The sequence below is a fragment of the Pseudonaja textilis genome, chromosome 3 (assembly GCF_049901715.1).
Source record: "Pseudonaja textilis isolate UNSWEBS1 chromosome 3, rPseTex1.2, whole genome shotgun sequence".
In the NCBI taxonomy this organism is placed as follows: domain Eukaryota; kingdom Metazoa; phylum Chordata; class Lepidosauria; order Squamata; family Elapidae; genus Pseudonaja; species Pseudonaja textilis.
Window position 1 is genome coordinate 104676627 of NC_141992.1, and position 20488 is coordinate 104697114.

Below are 20488 nucleotides of genomic sequence, written 5' to 3' on the forward strand. Positions count from 1 at the left end.
TTCTTTCTTTCTCTTTCTTTCTTTCTTTCTTTCTTTCTTTCTTTCTTTCTTTCTTTCTTTCTTTCTCTTTCTTTCTTTCCCTTCATCTTCTTTCTCTTTTTCTTTCACTCCCTTCCTCTTTCTTTCCTTTTCTTTCTTTCTTTCTTTCTCTTTCTTTCTTTCTTTCTTTCTTTCTTTCTTTCTTTCTTTCTTCTCTTTCTTTTTTCTTTATTCTTTCTTTCTTGCTCTTTCTTGCTCTTTCTTTCTCTCCCTTCCTTTCTTTCTTGCCCTTTCTTTCTCTCTCTTTCTTCCTTTCCTCTTTCTTTCTTGCTCTTTCTTTTTTTTCTTTCTTCTCTTTCTCTCTCACATACACACACTCACACAAACACCCGGTCTGGGATGAACTGCATGATCCTGTGAGCTACAGATATCAGTGGGCAGCAGGAAAAGGAAGAAGGGGGAAGGCATGCGGTGGTAGCCGGGCCGTGGAGCACTCCAAAAGTACAGTACCTCTGCAGATGGCGGCAGCAAAATGAAAGGAAGTGGGTGGAGGCGGCAGTCCTCCTAGTAAAAGCAGCAGAGACAGCTGGGGCGGCAGCAGCAAAAGAAAAGGAACTGGGCAGAGGCGGTGGACCTGGCTCCTTCCACCCGCTTCCTTTCATTTTGCTCCCGGTAGAAGCGGTAGAGGTGCTGGGGCGATGGTGCTTCTTACGAGAAGCTGCCATGTGGTAGGGAGAGCTGGGAAAGCGCCATGTGGTGGCTTAGCCAGCCAGCTGAGCCCGGGGATGGGGGAACAGGTTGGTAGGTCCCAGCCAGCGCTGATAACGGGATGGGGCTGCACCGCTGCACCACTGCACAGGGAGCAGAGAAACAGGTGGAGAGGGGCGGGGCCAGCCAGAGGCCTCATTTACTGGTTCTCCAAACTACCGGGAACCATAACAACTGGTTTTACTGAACTGGTGCGAACCGGTAGAATCCCACCCCTGGACACAAGATCTCTTCAGAATGAGCTTAGGAAGCTTCTAAAGCTCTTGGTGGCTACCTAGCAATTATTCCTGTATAATGGAAAGAGGTTTCTGTGCTTAGGCACACAATCAATCAGGAATTGAATCCTTTTCTGCTCATAAAAAATATCAAACATGCAGGAAAAGAATAATGCTTTCTTTTACTTTTTCTAAGAAATCATTTTTAATTAATCATTTGCTCCATTCTTTTACATCTTGAGGTTTTTTTCTTGCATTATAAAAGAGAAATAGCACAGGAAGAAAATTACTCTGAAAATTTACTTGCATTATTATTGATATATATTGTTATAAACTGCAATGAACTCCCATGTTTTCAAAGCAAATTGTCCTTTCATAGTTCCTAGGAAGAAGTTAAACATACAAAGTGCTGTTAAAAGGATGAGAAATAAGGATCAAGCAAAATCACCAAAAAATCTTCTAAGAGCTATTACTTACTATATGCTACTTTTCAATGAGCACAGGTTATGCTTCATATTTCCAAGCAATCATTTCAGAATAGGAATATTATACAATTCTTACTAAATATTTGCAGTTTAGAATCTGAAGATATATGGAAATTAGACAATGTTAATTTATTCAAATACTGGGGTTATCCATAACCTTCTATCTTAACAATGTATTTAAACAATCTTCTTTGATCATGCATGGAATTACTTTTAATACAGGTTTAAATGCTGAAAAATCTAAGCCTATAGATTTTTTACAAAAGCCTTCTTCCATAACAGTTTCAAAAAAATTTACAGGATCAACTCTCAGTAATAGGCAAGCTGAACAGAATACAGAATGCTCCAAACTGAACATAGTTATTTTGAATTGGTGCTTCTACAGCAAACATGTAATAAAGTGGACAAGTATACTCATGATTTTTAAATGTCTTGATTGGATTAAGTCCTGAAGTAGAGGTATAAAATCTTTTTCAAATGCATCATTAAACATACACTGTCTGCATGTTTTTAGTTTCTATTTTCCTGCAAAATATGTTCACCACCAATAGGTTTGCCACCTAACATGGGCCTTTTAGAATATTTTTAATCTTTTGCAAAGATTCAAAATGTATAGTTGGCAGTAAAGTTAGGTACATTTGCATAGGGTGTTTAATCTTAATTGAAACATTTAAATTATTAAACTTTTTAAAATGCTAGGCAATACTAATGTGGTACATAAGGTCACTATGTTTTGCATTTCCACTCTTAAAAACAGCAAGAAATGTAATGTGTTGTTTAACTCTTTCCTCTCGCATCCCTTACGTAGTAATTCCTTTCAAAATTTATGCAAAATGGAGAAGAAATCAAAGAAATTGCTAGCCTAAAAATGTAACAAATGCACCTTTGCTTCCCTTCAGACATCCATCTCTTGTGTCCTGTGCTATGTGCTAGAAAATGTGCTATGCAGTCTCTTCTAGTTGTTGAATGCAACGTTTCTCTGCTGAAACTAGAATTTTGACTTCTGAATCAGTCTGCTGGGCTGTGGGAGGAGGATCAGAGCTTGTGGGTTGTTTCCTGAAAATGAATGAGTGTAAAGAAGAAAAATGAGACAGCTTTAACTGGATATGTTGAGGGATTTGTAAATTTGGTCCTCATATAGACCTGTGATGGCAAACCTATGGCACGCATGCCAGAAGTGGCACATAGAGCCATCTCTACCAGCATACAAGCCATCACCCCAGGTCAGTTCCACTGTGCTTCCATGCCCGCCTCCTGCCAGCCAGCTGATTGTCGGGTATCTGCTGCACATGTGCGGGTGTGGGGTGAATGCAGGAGACATGTGCATGTGCAGGGGGTGGGGATTGCGGGGGTGGGTCATGCATACATTGCAATATGGGTGCAGGTGCGCACACGCATGCACACTCTTTCGGCACGCGACGATGAAAAGGTTAGCCATCACTGACATAGACATTATGATCTTTTAAAAGGAAAAATTAAATATATAGTCATAATTATTCTATTGACATTAGCTTTTTCTCTCCTTCAGATTTTCTTATTTTCAAGCACTGGCTATGTTCACACACTATATTAAGCCTTAAACTAACCACATAAGCTAAGCTAATGAAACACTATAAGTTACAAAATAAAATAAAACAAGGATACCATGCTGTATAAATGCAACCATTTATTGACCCAGAGAAATATTTGTGGGAATATTGTCTCTGGTCTGAGCTTTTATCTTTTTGTTTAGGTTCCTGAAATATACTTTCAGCCCATTTCTGAGCTTGCAATTGTATTTATTCTTTGCAATTTGGGCATTCCTCCAATCCCAACGTAGGGCCAACGTAGGGCCTGCGTTGCAAGCTACCAGTGATCTGGCTCAGCTTTTGCAGGAAAAGGAGTTTTATCTCAAGGTGACCTTTTGATAACTGGGCCATCAGATTCAGCTTTTGTTATAAAACACTATGGTTTGTTTTTAGAAATATGGCAAATAATCCAAATGGATGGTTCTCTGCAATGTTGCTAGAGGGCAACTAACCATATTTTTCAGAGTATAACATGCTCCGAAGTATAAGACACACCTAGCTTTTGGGGAGGAAAACAAGAAAAAAAATCTGCCTCTGCCTCCCAGCAATTTGCCTCCTTGAAGCAAACAGCAAACACCCTGGTCAGCTTCAGCACAGCCTGATTAGCACAAGCAGCTGATTGTCAGTAGGATCGGCCTCCTGATCCATTTTCAGGAGGAAAATGGGGCATGCGGAGGCCACAAATGGGCTGTGGAGGCTGAAAATGGGGTTCACCGAAGCAGCTATAGGCAATGGCAATCCCTACAGCCTGAAACAACTGATTGTGAGGAGGCCAATCCTACCTACAATCAGCTGCTTGTGCTAATCAGGCTGTGCTGAAGCTGAAACAGGCTGTTTGCTGTTTGCTTTAAGGAGGCAAATTGCTGGTAGGCAGAGGCCAAAGAGTGGGGGCCAGTGGGTGGGCAGGGCTTTGGCAACGGTTGCTGTATAAGATGCAAAGACATTTCTACCCATTTTGGGGGGTGGAAAAAGTGCGTCTTATACTCCGAAAAATACGGTAATTAGGGAAGCTGTCCATAAAACTATAGTGGAAAATATGATTTGAACGCTTAAAGAACTAGGCATGTCTAGCCTGACAAAAAGATTAATTAGGGGTGACATGATAACTATGTTCGAGTACTTGAACAATTACAGAGATGAGGGGTTGACTTATTCTTCAAAGCCTCTGCAGGCAGGACAAAAAGTTTGTTGGGTGGAAGCTTGTTAAACAGAAATCCAACCTGGAAGCTAGGAGAAGCTTCCTGACAATAAGGATGATTAATCAGTGGAACAGCTTATCTCCCAGAGTTGTGGATGCTCCAATTGGAAATTTTCAAGAAAAGATTCGGCAGCCATTTTTCCAGGATGGAATAAAGTCTCCTGCTTTGGGCAGATAAGTGAGCTTTAATAATAAGTGATTCCAAATATTCTGAGATCTGTTGAAACTGTAATTCTACAAAAAATAGATGATCAAACAATGCTTCAAATTGTCATTGAAACTTTATCATTTAGAATGTAAAAGAAATAATAAAAATTATCTACTTAACGCACACACATACACGAGAAATAATCAAGGAGACCTATTATCCTAACTTAATTTTACAAGAAGAAATGTGTTGAATAAGAGGCAATAGAATGTAGTAGGCTGGAATCCCAGAGGAATAAGCAGCAGATATTTTGTGTGAGAGAAATCATTAGTAAATCATCTGCAGTTGTTAAGTGCAATGTCATGAGACCACCACCTGCAACTTCTTGTTCTCTTCTCCAGTGACTTTGCTGGCTGTGAAAATCACAAATGGTAAACCTGTGACTATGGGACACTGCAACCATCGTAAATGTTCCAGAAATATGAATGAAAATTTTTGCTTCTCTTAATTTCTATTTCTTAAGAATCAAAACACAGGTGTTTCTATCTTGAATTTTCCATTTTGGGCTTTTCAGTCAGTACAAAGAATAGTGTTTCAGTGTACCATTGCAAAAAAAAAGTGGGGGGGGGTCTTTATTCCCTCAAATACAGTCAATTTCTCTACAGATTATTTGACAGACAAATCTTGAATTCCTTTACTGCCTCAAAGCTATCCCTGAAGATGTATTGATTGTAAATAAAATATGACCATTAATGGTGATCAATTAGTTTGTTACTTCTGTTAATTTGCTGACTTATTTCTACATGGCAGAAAATTCCTAAATCAAAATGAAAGAAAGATAGATGAGTGAATTGAATTGCTACAGAGGACCAGATCTATGAAATACAGATCTCTCTTTGCCTCCACCAGATTCTCACTCAGAGTGTTTTTCCTCTTTTGTCTTAAGATAAATGGTATCAGCGTTGTGATGGATTAAAAATATTTAAAAATATTCACTAAAGTTGGGTTTTCCAAATAGCAAGAAATAAATCAAGAACTAGGAGAGGATCTAGGGGAAAAATATTGCGTGGTCCAGCTTTCATTTGTAAATATTAAAGTTGCTTTTAATTTAGCACAGTAGATCAACAAGGGGAAAAAAGGAAGTTGAAATTTTTCCACCTTTTTGCAATAGGTACCAACCTGAATTCCACTGCTGCTTCCATTATTGTTTCCATTGTTTCCTTGGATAATATCTCTGCCTGGCACATCTCCTATTCACAGAGGTGTTCTCTTTCTTTTTTAGTTGACCAAAGTGTGTTTGAGAATTCAAACACTACCCTGGCAGCAAAATTGCCCATTGTCAAATCTGCCTTCCGGTCCTCCACTGGTATAAATCTGCGAGTGCAGCCAGAATGGAAAACTGGCAGTCAACATTTAAAAAACCTCAGTATGACTGTTGGTGCAAAAGTCAGTGATTTCCTGCGCAGGAAAGAGCCCACCAACCACAGCATCTTTGGGGTAACAGAAGTCAATGAGTGTGCAGAGGCAGCCCTCTCTTGTGGACAAGGCACATTGCTGGGAGGTCAGGACCAGGCAAATAGGTAAGTGGCTCAATAAGGTTTGTTAGGGTTAGTTCTTCATCTTTCCCAGATCTGGGTTATATCAGCAAGGGCAATTTTTTTAAACAAAAAAACCCACAACCATTTCTTCCTGGTTCTCTGCCACTAACCAATCTAACCCCAATCTTCTCTTTGCTAAGGAAGGAACTAGAAGAGAAGATTCAGTTAAATGATTCTATTCACCTTTCACTCCTAGATGTTAAAAATTAAAAGAGATATTGCTATAGGCCAAGCAAGAGGTCTTTGAAAGGCAAGTAACTCTACTATAACAAATGCAAAGCAGAGGGGGAATTTTGACTGATGAAATATTCAAGAGCGTATCTTTGAACCTAAATTTCTCTGCTTCGTTTTCCTTTGCAACAGCTACTTGCAATGAGGAGACTGGGGCTCTGATTCAGACTATTTCATCAATAAATAAATAGAAATTCTGTCCTGCCTTAGCCATTGCTGAGTATGTAGTATGTAGATGGTACATACATTGTCCAGTATGTATATTATATTTCCCCTACTCCTAAACATCTTCATTTATTTAATTATTCTGGGGAGGTGGTGTGTGAAATTGAAAGAGCAAAAAAAGGCATTCATTTTGGTTTTAGTGCATGTATTCCTTGGAAGAGTATGTACAGATAGGTGAGGCAAGCCATGGTCAGAAGAGGAAAAAGATGTATGTGCACAAGCAGAAGGTGCATACAGTTGAAGCTTCAGGATATCAGGCAGCCCAGCAAGGATGCAATCAAACATAAATTACTTCGATGGTGGTGGCTTAGAATGAGACCTGATGGAAATCACAATTGGGTTTTGATGGAAGAAATTTGGAAAGGGGGATGTTGCTAAGTTTTTTTAAGTAAATGAGCACTAGGACTACTGTTTGGGACTTTTGGAAGATGCTTTCTCTAGAGACATAAAAAAGAAGATGTCTTCTCTAAATATCTTCTCTACTTCCTGAAGGTAAAATATTCCAGTTGTCAAAATATTGACTGTTTCTTTGCCAAAAAGAGCTTTTAATAAGTTTAAAAGTTGTTTCTTAGTGAAAAAGCTGTTGATAATCAAACCTGTAACCTGAGATTAATTACAAAAGAATAGTTATTAGTTTATTAATTGCAAAACAAGGGTAGATACTTTATTAATTGATTAGTCTTATGACAAAAATATAAAAGAGAAATAAAATGCAGAATCTAATTCCAGGGTAAAATAGATAAAAGAAAATACAGTAATAAAATACATACATGTTTTATGTTTATATAATATACTTTACATTATATCTACATAAGTATAAAGAATCGGTATTCAGAGAAATACATCATCTGTATAGGATATCTTAATTTGGTTGATATATTGGGTTCTTAGATCAACTTCCTTAACTATAAACTTAGCAGTTCTGCTCACAGTATATAGGTTAGAGCCCAGAAGGAAATAGGACAATTTGCAAGTCAATTCCAATGGGCTGTTCTTTCAGCCAGGGATGTTAAGTATTCTAAACCTAAGAGGGGCATATAGTTGACAATCATGAACTTTGGTGACTGATCTTTAGTGGCTGATCATCACATTATATGCATCCTCTCGTGATATAGCAGATGATGGAGGAGCCCATATTTGTTCACATAATCCAACAACTCGGACCTGGGTCTAGGATAGGCTCACTGACAGGTATTTTTCAAATTGAAAAATATTTTTGTTCTTAGCCACCCAACTTAAAAACCTAATTTTGCCAATAACTCCATGTGAATTTGAGTTCTGATATTTAGGACTAACAATTACCCTTGTTTGGGAGACAGTTGAGAATAAATACTGGGTGGAAAGGAGACGTTTTTACTTAAGTGAAAGTTTTAATGTAATAATCTTAATCTTTCCTGAACTTTTAGGCAGACACCAACAAATGTAATTCCACGGCTTAATCCACCCCCATTGAGTACCAAAAAGCGTACTCCAAGAGCTCTGAAAACCACTCAAGACCTGCTGATTGCTTCTGAACCACAGATGAAGACTACAGAAACCTTACTTCCTAAGGAATTCCAGGAACTTCAGTGGCTACCCACTAATACAGAGGCAGATTTTAAAGAAATTAATTCAATGACCCAGAGAGAAATTGGAACCAGCAAAAGGGTATTTGATGTGCCTGATCTCATTCATAAGGAGAATATGGAGCCCAAACAAAGTGCAATTCACGGTATATCTTCTTCCGCTCTCCCAGAAAATGTGACTCTTAGACTTGATTTAAGTGCTGGTAAAAACATTCCTGAACACCAAAGCTGTAAGACACCTTCAGAAGCAAAGATACCAACCTTTGAAAGTGAAAGTCATAGTCCAGACTTGTTGTCTTTTGAGTAAAACTGTCTTTTATTTGCAACAGTGCCTCACTTTATAGCCAAACTGGTCAACATAGCAGTTTCTTTATGAAAACTTCTTGAGACAGGTGTTGGAATTGACTCTACATTCCCTGAAAGCAGCTTTCTATTCTCAGGAAGTGATAGCAGGAAGCATCTTGAGGAAAAAGTGGGTCTCTTTTTTAACAGATTTCTTGCATTCAGCTAGCCATAGGAATGCATTCCACATGCTATTTCTGGTTTAGTTTCTTGTGTAGACAGCTTCAACAAAGATAATCTGCGTAACCTGAATGTGAGAATTTTTTTGTGGTGAAACTGCAACCAAATTAGGACATTCTTGATATATTCTTCAAATGCATTTTTAATATCCATAGGATGAAAATGATGAAAATGAAATTGCTTTGCATGAGCAGAACAAAAATGTAGTAGTACTTCATATGAGACTCTCTATGCTGGATTATGATCACTAACAGATGTTTCTTGTTTCAAAATTTCATAAGAGTCGTTAACTCAAAGTGCAATTCAGAATCAAAGCATTATTTTTGGAGAGAGGTGAGAGGAGGAGAATACACTCTGGTCCAAAAATTATATTGTGTTCTCTTTCAGTTTCCCTGGAGAAACTTATGAATATATTTCTTAAGGCATTGTTCTGATTGCCCTGAATGGAGAGGTTTGGGGTTCCTGCTATGTAAAAAATTGCTTCATTTATAAATATTTTAATTGCTGAGGGTGAAAAACAACAACAAAATCTCTGTATAGACACATCCCTCAGAAGCAGGAAGGAACTCCATATGGGCCTTTCCTAACTTAGATCAACAGTTTGGGCTGGGTTTGAATTCTATACATGTGATTAAATTCCATCCAAAAATCTAGCTGGAGTTCTGTCCATTCAGGTGCCCTGGGACCTTGTTTGCCTTTCTCAAAAAGCATAACAAAAAAGCCTAGACCTGATCCAAGATGGAGAAACTCTTATAAAGCAATATGATGCTTGAGTACCTCCCTTTGCCTTCCACCCATCTGTGTGGCAGGAAGAACAATCTTTGCTAGTAATGCCTTTATTCCAGTCCATCATATAATCCTTCAGCCCTTCATATTTGTGTCACTTACTATGTAGGCATATCACTCAATAGTGGGCATTTGAAACCAAAGAAAAGAGTTGAGCACTGAGCACACTATACTGAAATTAATCTGTTCTTGGCTACCTGTTAACCTGGGAGATGTCGTTCCTGCTCAGTATTAACTTTCTGCAAAATTGAAATAGTGGGGGGAGAGAGATTGTCAATGAATCTTTCCAATGCATTTTTCTATATGCACCTATAACTTAATGGCTTGAATATCTATCTAATTGTACTCCTTGAACATGTCAGTTAAATGGTATCAATCTCATATAGGAACATATCCAAATGTGAAAAGCAACATAAGTACTCATATTATTATTTTTAATATTGGAGTCAGCTTGGAATCCAGCTATTTTTGCATGTTTACTTCTGTTATTACTCTCACAGGGATTTTTATCAAATTGAAACAAATATGCATGGATATCTAAAAGTCAGTAAATTTCCTGTGTGATCATCCAAAGTGAACGTTTTAAAATTTGAGATTTCTATTGCATTTCTTGATTTCAGTAGGTTTCAAGTATGAAATCTATTTCAACTGTCAGTTATTGTCAAATATTCATTTTGATTGTATATTATTTCACCAGTGCTATACACAGTAATTTATTCACTATTGGATGGTGGTTTATAGCAACTAACTTTCAGTTGACTCTTTGGAAACATCTTTCTTCTTATTTGTAGCTTCCATGAAATACTGTTTCCTAATTACTACTCTAGCCATCTTAATGTGGTTTAGCCACAAAAGAACGTTGACTGTTTTTGTAATCAGCTCTACAAAAGTTGTCCACTCTATATTTATGATGCATCATGCTGAAGATAGAAATGGCTTTGGGTAAACTGAGCTTCAAGTTTCAAGATAAATCTAAATCATCAGCTATTAGTAGAGGTTTCTTGATAGTTTCACTAAAATGGGAAGTACTGACAGAAAGAAGGGTACTAGAAACACATCTTGATGTACTGCATTTTAATTTTCAGTGGGATCAGACACTAAATACACTGTAAAAGAATCAACTACTGAAATATTAATACCACTAAATGTCAAATAGGACATTGGTTGCTTGAAGAATATATCTTCAGCAAAATTGTGAAGAATTTTTGCTATGTATTATGTTCTTAAAGCCAGGCAGAAATTCAGTAAATGAAGTTTTTTTCTAATGCTGCTAGTTTATCGGAGAAATTGTACTTCTTGAATCATTACTATAAAGCACATAGCCTTTGTTGAAAGGGCGAGGAGCCAATTCTTATACAGAAACTAAAATCACCTGAAAACAAAGAGTGTTCTGAGCCATCTATTCATCTCCCCCTCAACTCTAATCAGCCCCGAAAACAGGCCATCTGTTCTCATGGCATAAAATATCCGTTTGATGATGATACTTGATTTACCTTGGGTCAAACAGGAGATCCTGTTGAAATGTTGTCTAGATGTTTGAAGCCTAATTAGTTGTGGATGAGGATGACCGGGCTGAGGCTTAATTCCAGTGAGGTAAATTGATCTTGGTTTGTAAGTCTCTCATTCCCAATTTCAGAAATGTTCTGATTTTAATCCTGCACCCAGCATTGCTCTGCAAGGGATTACCCACAATTTTATAGTTCCTACTCAAGGAGTGGGCAGCAAGTAAGTGCAACAGTTACAACTCCTTCTAGAATGAAAAGTTTTACATGAAATATTTAGGTCTTAATCACCTCTCAACTGTTCATGGAGAAATTTTGAAAACTGATGAGGCAACACAACAAGCGTTTCTCATTGTCCCTTTGTAACTACTTCCATTAGTTATCAATTGGCTTCTAGGTATAATTAAAGCTGCAAGTTGTCACCTACAAGAGTAGGTGAGAAGATCAAGTAGGTGAGGTTCTCTTCATATCCTTTTGCTCAGGGAATATCATCTTGAGAAGCCACAAAAACATGACTTCTTTATTGCTGCCATCCTCCTATGGAACAGCACTTTCTAAGCTTTTAATTCTCTTTTTGGCATTTAGGATGTCTACAATTTAAGTAGGCCCAGAGGTTTGAACAATTGTTTCCTCAAGCAATTTGAAATTATTTTGCTGATTGTGTTTTATTCCTGGGTTTTATATTATTATATTCATTACACTGTATGGCTGTTTATTGTCTATTTTTTTGCTTTTATCCCAATTTATGAAAGGGAAATTCTGCACAACTCCTAGCCAATTGTGATTGGAACAATATACTGTATTTTATTCCTAACCTACAAACAAAGTATATCAGCCTAGAACTAAGGAGAGATTTCCTGTCAGAACAATTAATCACTGGAATGGCTTGCCTCCAGAACATGTGGGTGCTGTATCACTGAAAGTTTTTAAAAAGAGATTAGACAGCTATTTATCCAGAATAGTATAAGGTCTCCTGCTTGAGCAGGGGGTTGGACCAGAAGACTTCCAAGGTCTATATGTAAATTATATAGATAAGATAAGCAAGTTGAGGCTACAATTTACAGGTGGTCCTTGATTTATGACCACAATTGGGACCAGTATTTCCATTGTTAATCAATGTATCATAAAGTAAGACATCATAGGATCATACTAAATAATGACAGGAACCCCAGCCCTCCCAATTGCTATCATTAACTGAAAATAATGGGTTGTTAAGCAAATGCCCACTGGAATCTGAGCCATTCTGGACTTGGTTTCTTCAACTCCCCTCACTCACCTATGTCTTCCCTTTAGTTGCCCTGTATCTGCTTTGTGGGGTGGCAAGCAGCCCAGATCTGCATAGCTCTGGGACTGCTTGCCATGCCCTGGGAAGCCAGAACTACCCAGTTACAGTTGCCTTCATCACCCTGCACTCTAGACCCATGTCACCCTGAGCTGTACTGCCTCAGCTGACCTGAGCTCTTTTGCTGACAAGGCTTGCCCACCCTGACTCCACATACAAAAAAACCTCACTGAGCCCTGAGCCATGTGGTGTGTCAAAATACCCTTTTGCAAAAAAGCTCCCGGAAAAAGTGAACACTCCCTACAAATGGCTTCCCAGGCTGGCTCAATGGCATACCATAAATAAGAATGCTACCCAATGGGGAAGGTCAGAAGTGATTTTGGCCAATGTGAAAGTGCTGAGGGCTACCTCAGTTTCTGTAGCAAATGCTTCCTACATATGGTTTCCTAATCCTTCAGAAAGCTTCTGACATCTTGCAAAGTATTCTGAGAATGCCTGCTGTTCTTCAAATAGCACGCCATATTCCCAATGTTTTAGCAGACCTCAAAAGCTTTCTGAAGGCAGCTCAGCTTTCCAAAGATTCAAGGAGCCATGTGTAGGAAATATTCTCCATAGAAGTTAAGTTGTGTGGGATAGTACTTCTGAAAAGAAAACAGCAAAGGCAACAAAGCATTTCTGCTTCAACCAAGATGGTTGGATGCAAAAAATGAAAGGTCATTGCAGAAAGAGAAGGCAACTAGGTGAATAAATGTTTGGCTTCCCAGCTGCTTTGACTAGCTGGGACAGCTGAGGCTTCGCATTATACTGCACTTCAGGGGCTGCTTGCTACCCTGCAAAGCAGGGATTAGGGCAGCCAAAGGAGCAGTGGGGGAGGGACTAGGCAGGTGGGGGGATTGATGTATCCCTGTTATAAATGCAGATCAGCTCCCAAGTTTTGATCATGTGACTGCATGTGTTGTAATTTTGAGCAGCTGAACAAATGGCTGTCATAAATTAATGACTCCTGGTAAATTTCTTCAGACCATCTATTGAAGTATCTGTATTTTCAGACATGTAATCCTGAACCTCAACCCTGTTTTGAAAAGATAATTGTGTACTTCCCTAGAAAATGTATAATGTACTTATTTTTTTAGAATAATAATTATTGTGACTATTGCCTCCAGTATTTTACTGTGCCTCTCAGTAGGGAACAAAGGGATCTGCTATGATGGTGCTATTGCACTCATGTCCTCCTTGGCAATTTTCTAAAGATATTTCTCTGGTTTCTCATTATGTGAAGAGATACTGGGTGACATAGGCCTTTGGTCTCATCCTGCAGGACTTGTATGTTGATACATAGAAACTTAAGACAAATTCACTGTTTTAATGAAGGAGCACCTGCAATAGAAGTAGCAGCTAAAATCATACTTTTTAAAATAATGATTTAAATCTTTTTAATTGTATAATCTTAGTAAAGGAATATATGCAAGTTTTGTCTAATTATTCAGATTGCACAATAAAAGCTTTTATTGCACCTTAGCATTGTTGTGGTTTATAATAAGCTATGATTCAGAATAAATATCTAAAAAGAGTATTAAGAATAGTAAACTCCCTCATGATAAATGTTTAAACAGCTGTGACTTCCTAGAAAAACCTCCCTTTAGACCACTTTCCCAGTCTTTCTCGACTGTAATATCACTTAACTTTGGTAACTTCTTATCAACAACTTTGCGATGAGCTTGCAGGGGTGTCAAACTCATGGCCCAGTGGTCAGGTCTGGCCACGTGGCTGCCGTGGAGACAGCGAAGGACCAGCCGCTGCCCACCCCAACCTGGCTGGTTGCTTCCTCAGCTTGTTGGCCTCTCAGCTGCTCATTGGCCAGCAGTCTCCAAGCTGGGCTGTGGGGATAAAGGCTCTGGCCAGTTCTTCAACTCTTCCCTCCTGGATTGAGTCAGCTGCAGGTACCTCACCCAAGGAGAGTGGCTGGAGAGCCAGGAAAGGCAGGCAGGCCAAGCAACTGTCAGTGTATAAGATTCATAAATTGGAATAGACATGGTAACAGGTCAGCCAATGGGGACTGTTTGGTGACCCAGATGGCTCGGAGCCTGGGCGTGGCTTAGGTTCACTGATCTGTGTGTGTGTGTAGTGTACTGCATATACTACACACACACACACACACACATGTGCCTCTGTAGTATATTGCTTCTGTGATTATGAGTTCTGGATTCTAGTTCTGGTTCATGCATCATACTTTATATTATTGTATATAAACAAGTTTCTTCTATAAATGAATCCTGAATTATTTACTTGTATTCTGGTTGGATTGCTACAAACTCTTAACAGGTTATGGTCCCAGAGCACACAGTAAGACAGAACTGTAATAAAGCTGAAGGACAGCCTGTGTTAAAAGGAAAAGAGAACAAGGCTGAGAAAGCTTGCAGGATGGCTGTTCAGTTTAAGGTGAGCTCTCTGCCTCGAATGGGATAGAAGAATTGTTTGGGATGCAAAATTTGAATGCTTCCTAAAGGCTAAGGAGCTCTGGGATATTGTTATTAATCCACCCCAGGCACCATTAGCAGCTACAGATCAAAGGCAGCATGATAAGGCATCATCTTAACTTTAGAAGATGAACAACTTTTGAATGTAACTGATTTAAAGACTGCAAATGAGGTTTGGCTGAAATTGAGAAGTGTGCATGTGAGCGCATCAGCATGCAATATTGTGCAATTATCAAGACAATTGTACAGAGCCCAGCTGCAGCCACAAGCAAGTGTGGAGCAGCAATTGGTGCAAGTGCAAACTTTATTTATTGAGTTGGAACAGCATGGAATGAAGATTCCTGAATCTCAGAGCGTGCTGTTGGTGTTAAACAGTCTTGATGAAATGTGGGACATTGTTTCAGCAGTTTTTGAGTGCAAACCAGAACAAGACTTACGAATGGAAGCTCTAAAGACCTGTTTGATTTCAGAAGAAAACAAGCGCCATTTTAGAAAAAGCCACAAGGAGAAATTCCTGAGGTGGGATCCCAAGGAGCAGAAAGAAAAAAAAGCAACAGATAAAATGTCTGCACCAGTGGTGGGATTCAAAATTTTTTACTACCGGTTCTGTGGGCATGGCTTGGTGGGCATGGCAAGGGAAGGATACTGTAAAATCTCTAGTCAGAGTTGGTATTTGCCGGTTCTCCGAACTACTCAAAATTTCCACTACCAGTTCTCCAGAACTGGTCAGAACCTTCTGAATACCACCTCTGGTCTGCGCATTCCAAAGCAACAGACAGGCTTTCTGCAGAGACCAGAAGAAAGAGACCAGATTACATCCCAGCAAAGATTTTCTAGCAAAACAGAGTGGCGGTGTTTCATTTGTGGTGATAAGAATCATTTGAAGAAAGACTTTGCAAGGAAGAAAGACAACAAATAGACAAGCTGCTGTTGCAAAAGGTAGCTATTGTAATAGCAGAAACAAATGGTTAATAGTCAAACAATTGTTAATTATTCTAAATTATTTTTCAGAATGGATCCATCTGGAGGTGATGTAGTGGCCTTGGCAAATGGCCAGAAGGCTAAAGTCACAGCAAAAGGCAGTGTGGAGATTCCATGTCTGAAGGAAAAGTTTAATAACATGTGTGCCTGAAATGGAGCATAATTTACTGAGTGTCTCTGGTCTAGGCCAAAAAGGGTTTGAGATCACATTTGTCAATGGGAAGTGTCTCATAAAGAGAAATGGAAATGAATGTGCACAGGGCATAAAACAGGATAATCTTTATGTATCGCAGGGACAAAAGGTTCAATGTGCCCAAACATTTAGAAATGTGGCACAACATGATTCATGTATTCATCTCTTGCATAGGAAGCTTGGCCATGCCAGCTTCCAAGTTTTGCAAAAAATGCAACTGCAGATGGTATCAATTTAAAATGGTGTAAGGCATACTTGGACTGTGTAAGGCATTCCCAGTAAGCAAGAACAGCACAAGGCAGACAAGAGCTCTAGAGCTGGTACATGCAGATTTGGTGGGGCCAAGGCAAGTCAGTTTGGGAGGAGCAAAGTATGCACTGGTCACTGTAGATGACTACAGCAGATTTGGGTTCTGCTATTTACTAAAGTGTAAAATAGAGGTGCTACAGAAATTTAAGCAATGGGTAAGTTTTGTAGAAAGGAGATATAAACAATAGGTATGTCAGCTGCAAACTGATAGAGATTCAGAATTCATGTCAGCAAGTTTTATTTATTTTATTTATTTTGTCAAACAATTATTAGATAACAGGTATAAGTATAAACATGCTTATAAATACATGAAATGGATACGAATAAGAAAAAAAAGAAACAATAGGACAGGGACAGTAGGTACATTTTGGTGCACTTATGTATGTCCCCTACAGACCTCTTAGGAAAGGGGTGAGGTCTAATGTTGAAGATTTGGGGTTTGGGGAAGAAACCACAGAGTCAGGTAGAGTATTCCAGACATTAACTACTCTGTTGCTGAAGTTGTATTTCCTGCAATCAGGTTTGGTGCGGTTTATCTTTAGTTTGTATCTATTTAGTGCTCTTGTATTGTTTTGGTTGAAGCTGAAGTATTCATTGATAGTTAGGACATTGCAATATATAATTTTATATACTATACTTAGATCGAACCAAAGGCAGCATAGTTCTAGGTTGTCTAGGTCTAAAATTTCAAGTCTGGTGGCATAAGGTATTCTGCAACAGGTAGAGGAGTGGAGGATTCTTCTCGTAAAATATTTCTGGACTTTCTCAGTTGTATTAATAATAGATATGTAATGCAGGTTCCAGACTGATGAGCTGTATTCAAGTATTGGTCTAGCAAATGTTTTATATGTTCTAGTTAGTAGAGTGATATTACTGGAGAAAAAGCAGGATTAGGTTAACAACTCTTAATGCCTTTTTGGCTATGTAGTTACAGTGGGCTCTTAATGAGCACTTAGATCATTTGAGAAGAGTACTCCAAGGTCCTTGACAAAATTTTTGTCATCAACAATGTCTTGACTATTCAGCTTGTATTTGATTTTTTTATTTTTTTTCCCCAATATGTAAGATAGAGCATTTCTTTGTTGAGATTTGAAGTTGCCATTTGTTTGACCATTCTGACACATAGTCAAGGTCTTTTTGAATGGTAGCAGCATTGTCAGTGGTGTTGAATAGCTTTACATCGTCAGCGAAAAGAACACAGTTGCTCTTAATATAATCACAGAGGTCATTAATATAGAGTATGAAGAGAGTTGGTCCTAGAACACTGCCTTGGGGGACACCACTTGACAGGTACAGGATTTGATAGGACACTCCCAATTTTGACCATTTGTTGCCTGTTTGACAGGAATGCTTCAATCCAGTTATGCAGGCATCCAGAGATACCATAAGATCTTAGTTTTAGGAGTAGTTTGTTGTGTACCACTGAATCAAAGGCTTTACAAAAGTCTATGTAAATTGCATCAATTGCTTTGCCCTGATCAAGTTGTGTAGTCTATATGTTTTTACAGTGCAAGAGTTCAGGTTACAGGACAGTTTCCTTCTGAAACCAAACTGTTTGTTAGAGAGTAGGTTGTTTGTCTCTAAGTGGAGGATAATGGATTGGTTAATAATTGATTCCATGACTTTACAGGTGACACAGCATAAAGAGATTGGTCTGTAATTTTCAACTAGGCTGGGGTCTCCCTTTTTGAAGATGGGAATGACAGTGACTAGTGACCATAGATTTAGCAAGGAGCTGGTCCTGAAAGATTTTTCAAAGATTATGTTTAGAGGTTCAGCTATGGCAGTGGACAGCTTTTTTTAAAACTCCGTCCGGTCCAATAGATAAAGGTGGTTTTAGATTGCATAGTGCTTTTTCAACATTGTCTTATGTAAAATCAATATGTATTAGATAATTGTAGTTGTCTCTGGTTCAACTAGGAAATACAAATACTGAGCCAAAGAATGTGTTAAAGAGGTTGGCTTTAATGGTGTCATTGTTGCAGTCTTTACCATTTGGTTTTTTTAGGGGTGGGATGGACCTTGAGTCATTTAGTTTGTTGTTTACAAAATTGTAGAAAGCATGGGTGGAATTGGTGCATAGAAGGTTTTCCTCTTGTTTAGTGTGATAATTGGTACATTCAGTTTTTATCTGGTGGCATAAATTTTTGTATTGGCTTTTAAAGTTGGCAATGTGACCAGATTTGTTTTTCCTTCAAAGTGATCTCTTTTTGGATTGGAGCTTCCTTATTGTTATGGGTAATCTGTTTTTTCTGGCTTTGGGAGTTGTTATTGGTACATATAGTTTGATGACTCTTTTGACTTCTAGTAAAAATATGCTGTAGTGGTCTTCAACAGTATTGCATCCAGTGAATAGAATTTGCCAATCAAGAGATGAGAGATTGTTGTCTAAAAGATCATAGTTGCCTTTTTTGAAGTTATAATTGAGGATCCTGTCATTATGGTGATTTTTGTGAGGACATATGTTGAGACAAAAGTCAATCATGCTGTGGTCACTGTTGGAAAAGGGTTCATTAATTTGTATTCCATAAATTGAATTCAAACTGTTGCAGAAGATGAGATTCAGGCAGTTGTTAAGTCTAGTATTGTTGGTTACTAGTTGTTCTAGTCCTAGTGTAGTAACAGCATTGTACAGGGTTGTATGAATGGGTTCAGATGTACATTCATTTAGTGTCCAATTTATAAGAGGTAAGTTGACATCACCAAGAAAAATGAGAGGGTGTGGGCAGGAGGCAGCCCATGTCAGTAGTGAAGTTAGCTTGTTTGCATGAATTATATCATAGTCGGGCATGATAGCAAAGTAAGAAGCAGATTGAGATGTTTAAGGACAGTTCACAGATGATGGTCTGAGGAAGAGCAAGCTCTTGTATAATTTGGATCTTTTTTAGATTTAGAGACTTTTTATAGAATATAGCAACTCCACCACCTCTACGGATTTTGCAATCTGACCGAAAAACTTGATATTCTCTTGTAGTGGTAATGGAGTCTGGGAAAGATGCATTTAACCATGTCTCACAGACAAATATAATGTCAAATGTGGTTGAGCTTAGAAGGATGAGGAATTCATGCATTTTATTTGCGAGGCTTCTTGCATTAAGTAGTTTGCATTTAAGATATGAAGTGGTAGGCCTGGAGAAAGTAAGGGGCGTGCATCCCTAATGTTGGATGTTTGGGTGATGGATATTGTGGACGTGGGTTGAGGCTCTTGCTTTTGATACAGTCAGCACGGTAATCAATGTATAGATTTGTATTACCTAATTCATGTAATCTTTTGAGCTCAGAACATAGCTCCTGGGATTGTACACATTGCTGTAAGGTTAGATCAGGGTGAGAACAAAGGTTCTTATGGTTGTTGTTCTTTGCGAGTGAATTTATTGAGAAAATGAATTTGCGTTTGCTTGTTTCGTTTTTGCAAACAATCCTGCAGAGGTGTGCGATTATCAAGCCGTCTTTGTTTTTAAGCTCAGGACCAACACAGGAAATATCAAGTATTTCTTCAGAGGAGATGGTTGATCCTTGATTTTCTCTGATGATGTTTCTAACATTGGAGATGTCATCATTGTCATTGACCTCTAGACCAAATAAGATGGTATTTGGTCGCTTCTGTTAACGCTCAACAGCTTCTTTGATGAGGATGGGGATATCAATATTTGTAGGATTTGTTGTTTTTTGTGTATTGGGTTTTGGTTGCAATTGTTGAGTAGAGATATAGTCTGTAGATGTTTGATATTCGTTTTTTAGTGCTGTCTCTTTTTTTTTTAAGGTTTGCCAATCTAGTTTGTATAGTGTCCAGGGATGCTACAATGGTGTCAAGGGATGTTATATGTGTTTCAATGATATTGACTCTTTCAAACAGGGTAATGTATTTTTCTAGTTTGGGTCTGCATGGCGGACAGAAATATGGAAAAGCATTGGCAGATGTTTTTAGGAATAGATCCATTTGCTTGGGTAATCCTAAGCAATTATGGTGAGCGTAGTTGTTACAAAGAGAACATTTGATGTCATCTTCATTCTCCTTTAAAGATTCCTTACAAATAAGGCAAGAGCAAGAGTCTTGTGGTTCTTTAGCAGGGGTTTCTTTCTTTTTAGGTTGAGGTTTGACATTGGATTGTTTTCCTGCCATGGTGGGTTTGTTAACATGGTTTGTTGATTAGGTTGTTCAATCAAACAAGGTATTATGGAAATCAATAAAGTAATATCATGCCAAACAGTCTATTATACTAATCACACTAGTCAATTAATTTAACTAATCAATAATCACCCTAATAATAATCACCCTAATAATCACCCTAATAATCAATAAACACATTAGTCAATTAATTGTCCTAATCATTAATTTGCACTAAACATACTAATTATACTAATATTCAAAATAGTTAACCAAACTAATCAATAACCACTAGTCTATGATAATCTATAATAATATATTACTCACTAATGATAAATAATTGTAAAA

At 38.2% G+C, this 20488-nt stretch overlaps 1 protein-coding gene across 5 annotated transcripts in view; it reads left to right on the forward strand.

Moving 5' to 3' along the window:
• LOC113438168 (carboxyl-terminal PDZ ligand of neuronal nitric oxide synthase protein) overlaps window positions 1-13590 on the forward strand; it is a 169164-nt gene extending 155574 nt beyond the window's left edge. For all 5 annotated transcript variants that reach the window (XM_087931995.1, XM_026703437.2, XM_026703438.2 and 2 more), the window contains 2 exons: window positions 5644-5941; window positions 7822-13590. In XM_087931995.1, the coding sequence (XP_087788121.1) occupies window positions 5644-5941; window positions 7822-8287 (764 nt within the window). In that variant the 3' untranslated portion in view covers window positions 8288-13590. The remainder of the gene's footprint in view (window positions 1-5643; window positions 5942-7821) is intronic.
• Window positions 13591-20488: the final 6898 nt, after the last annotated feature.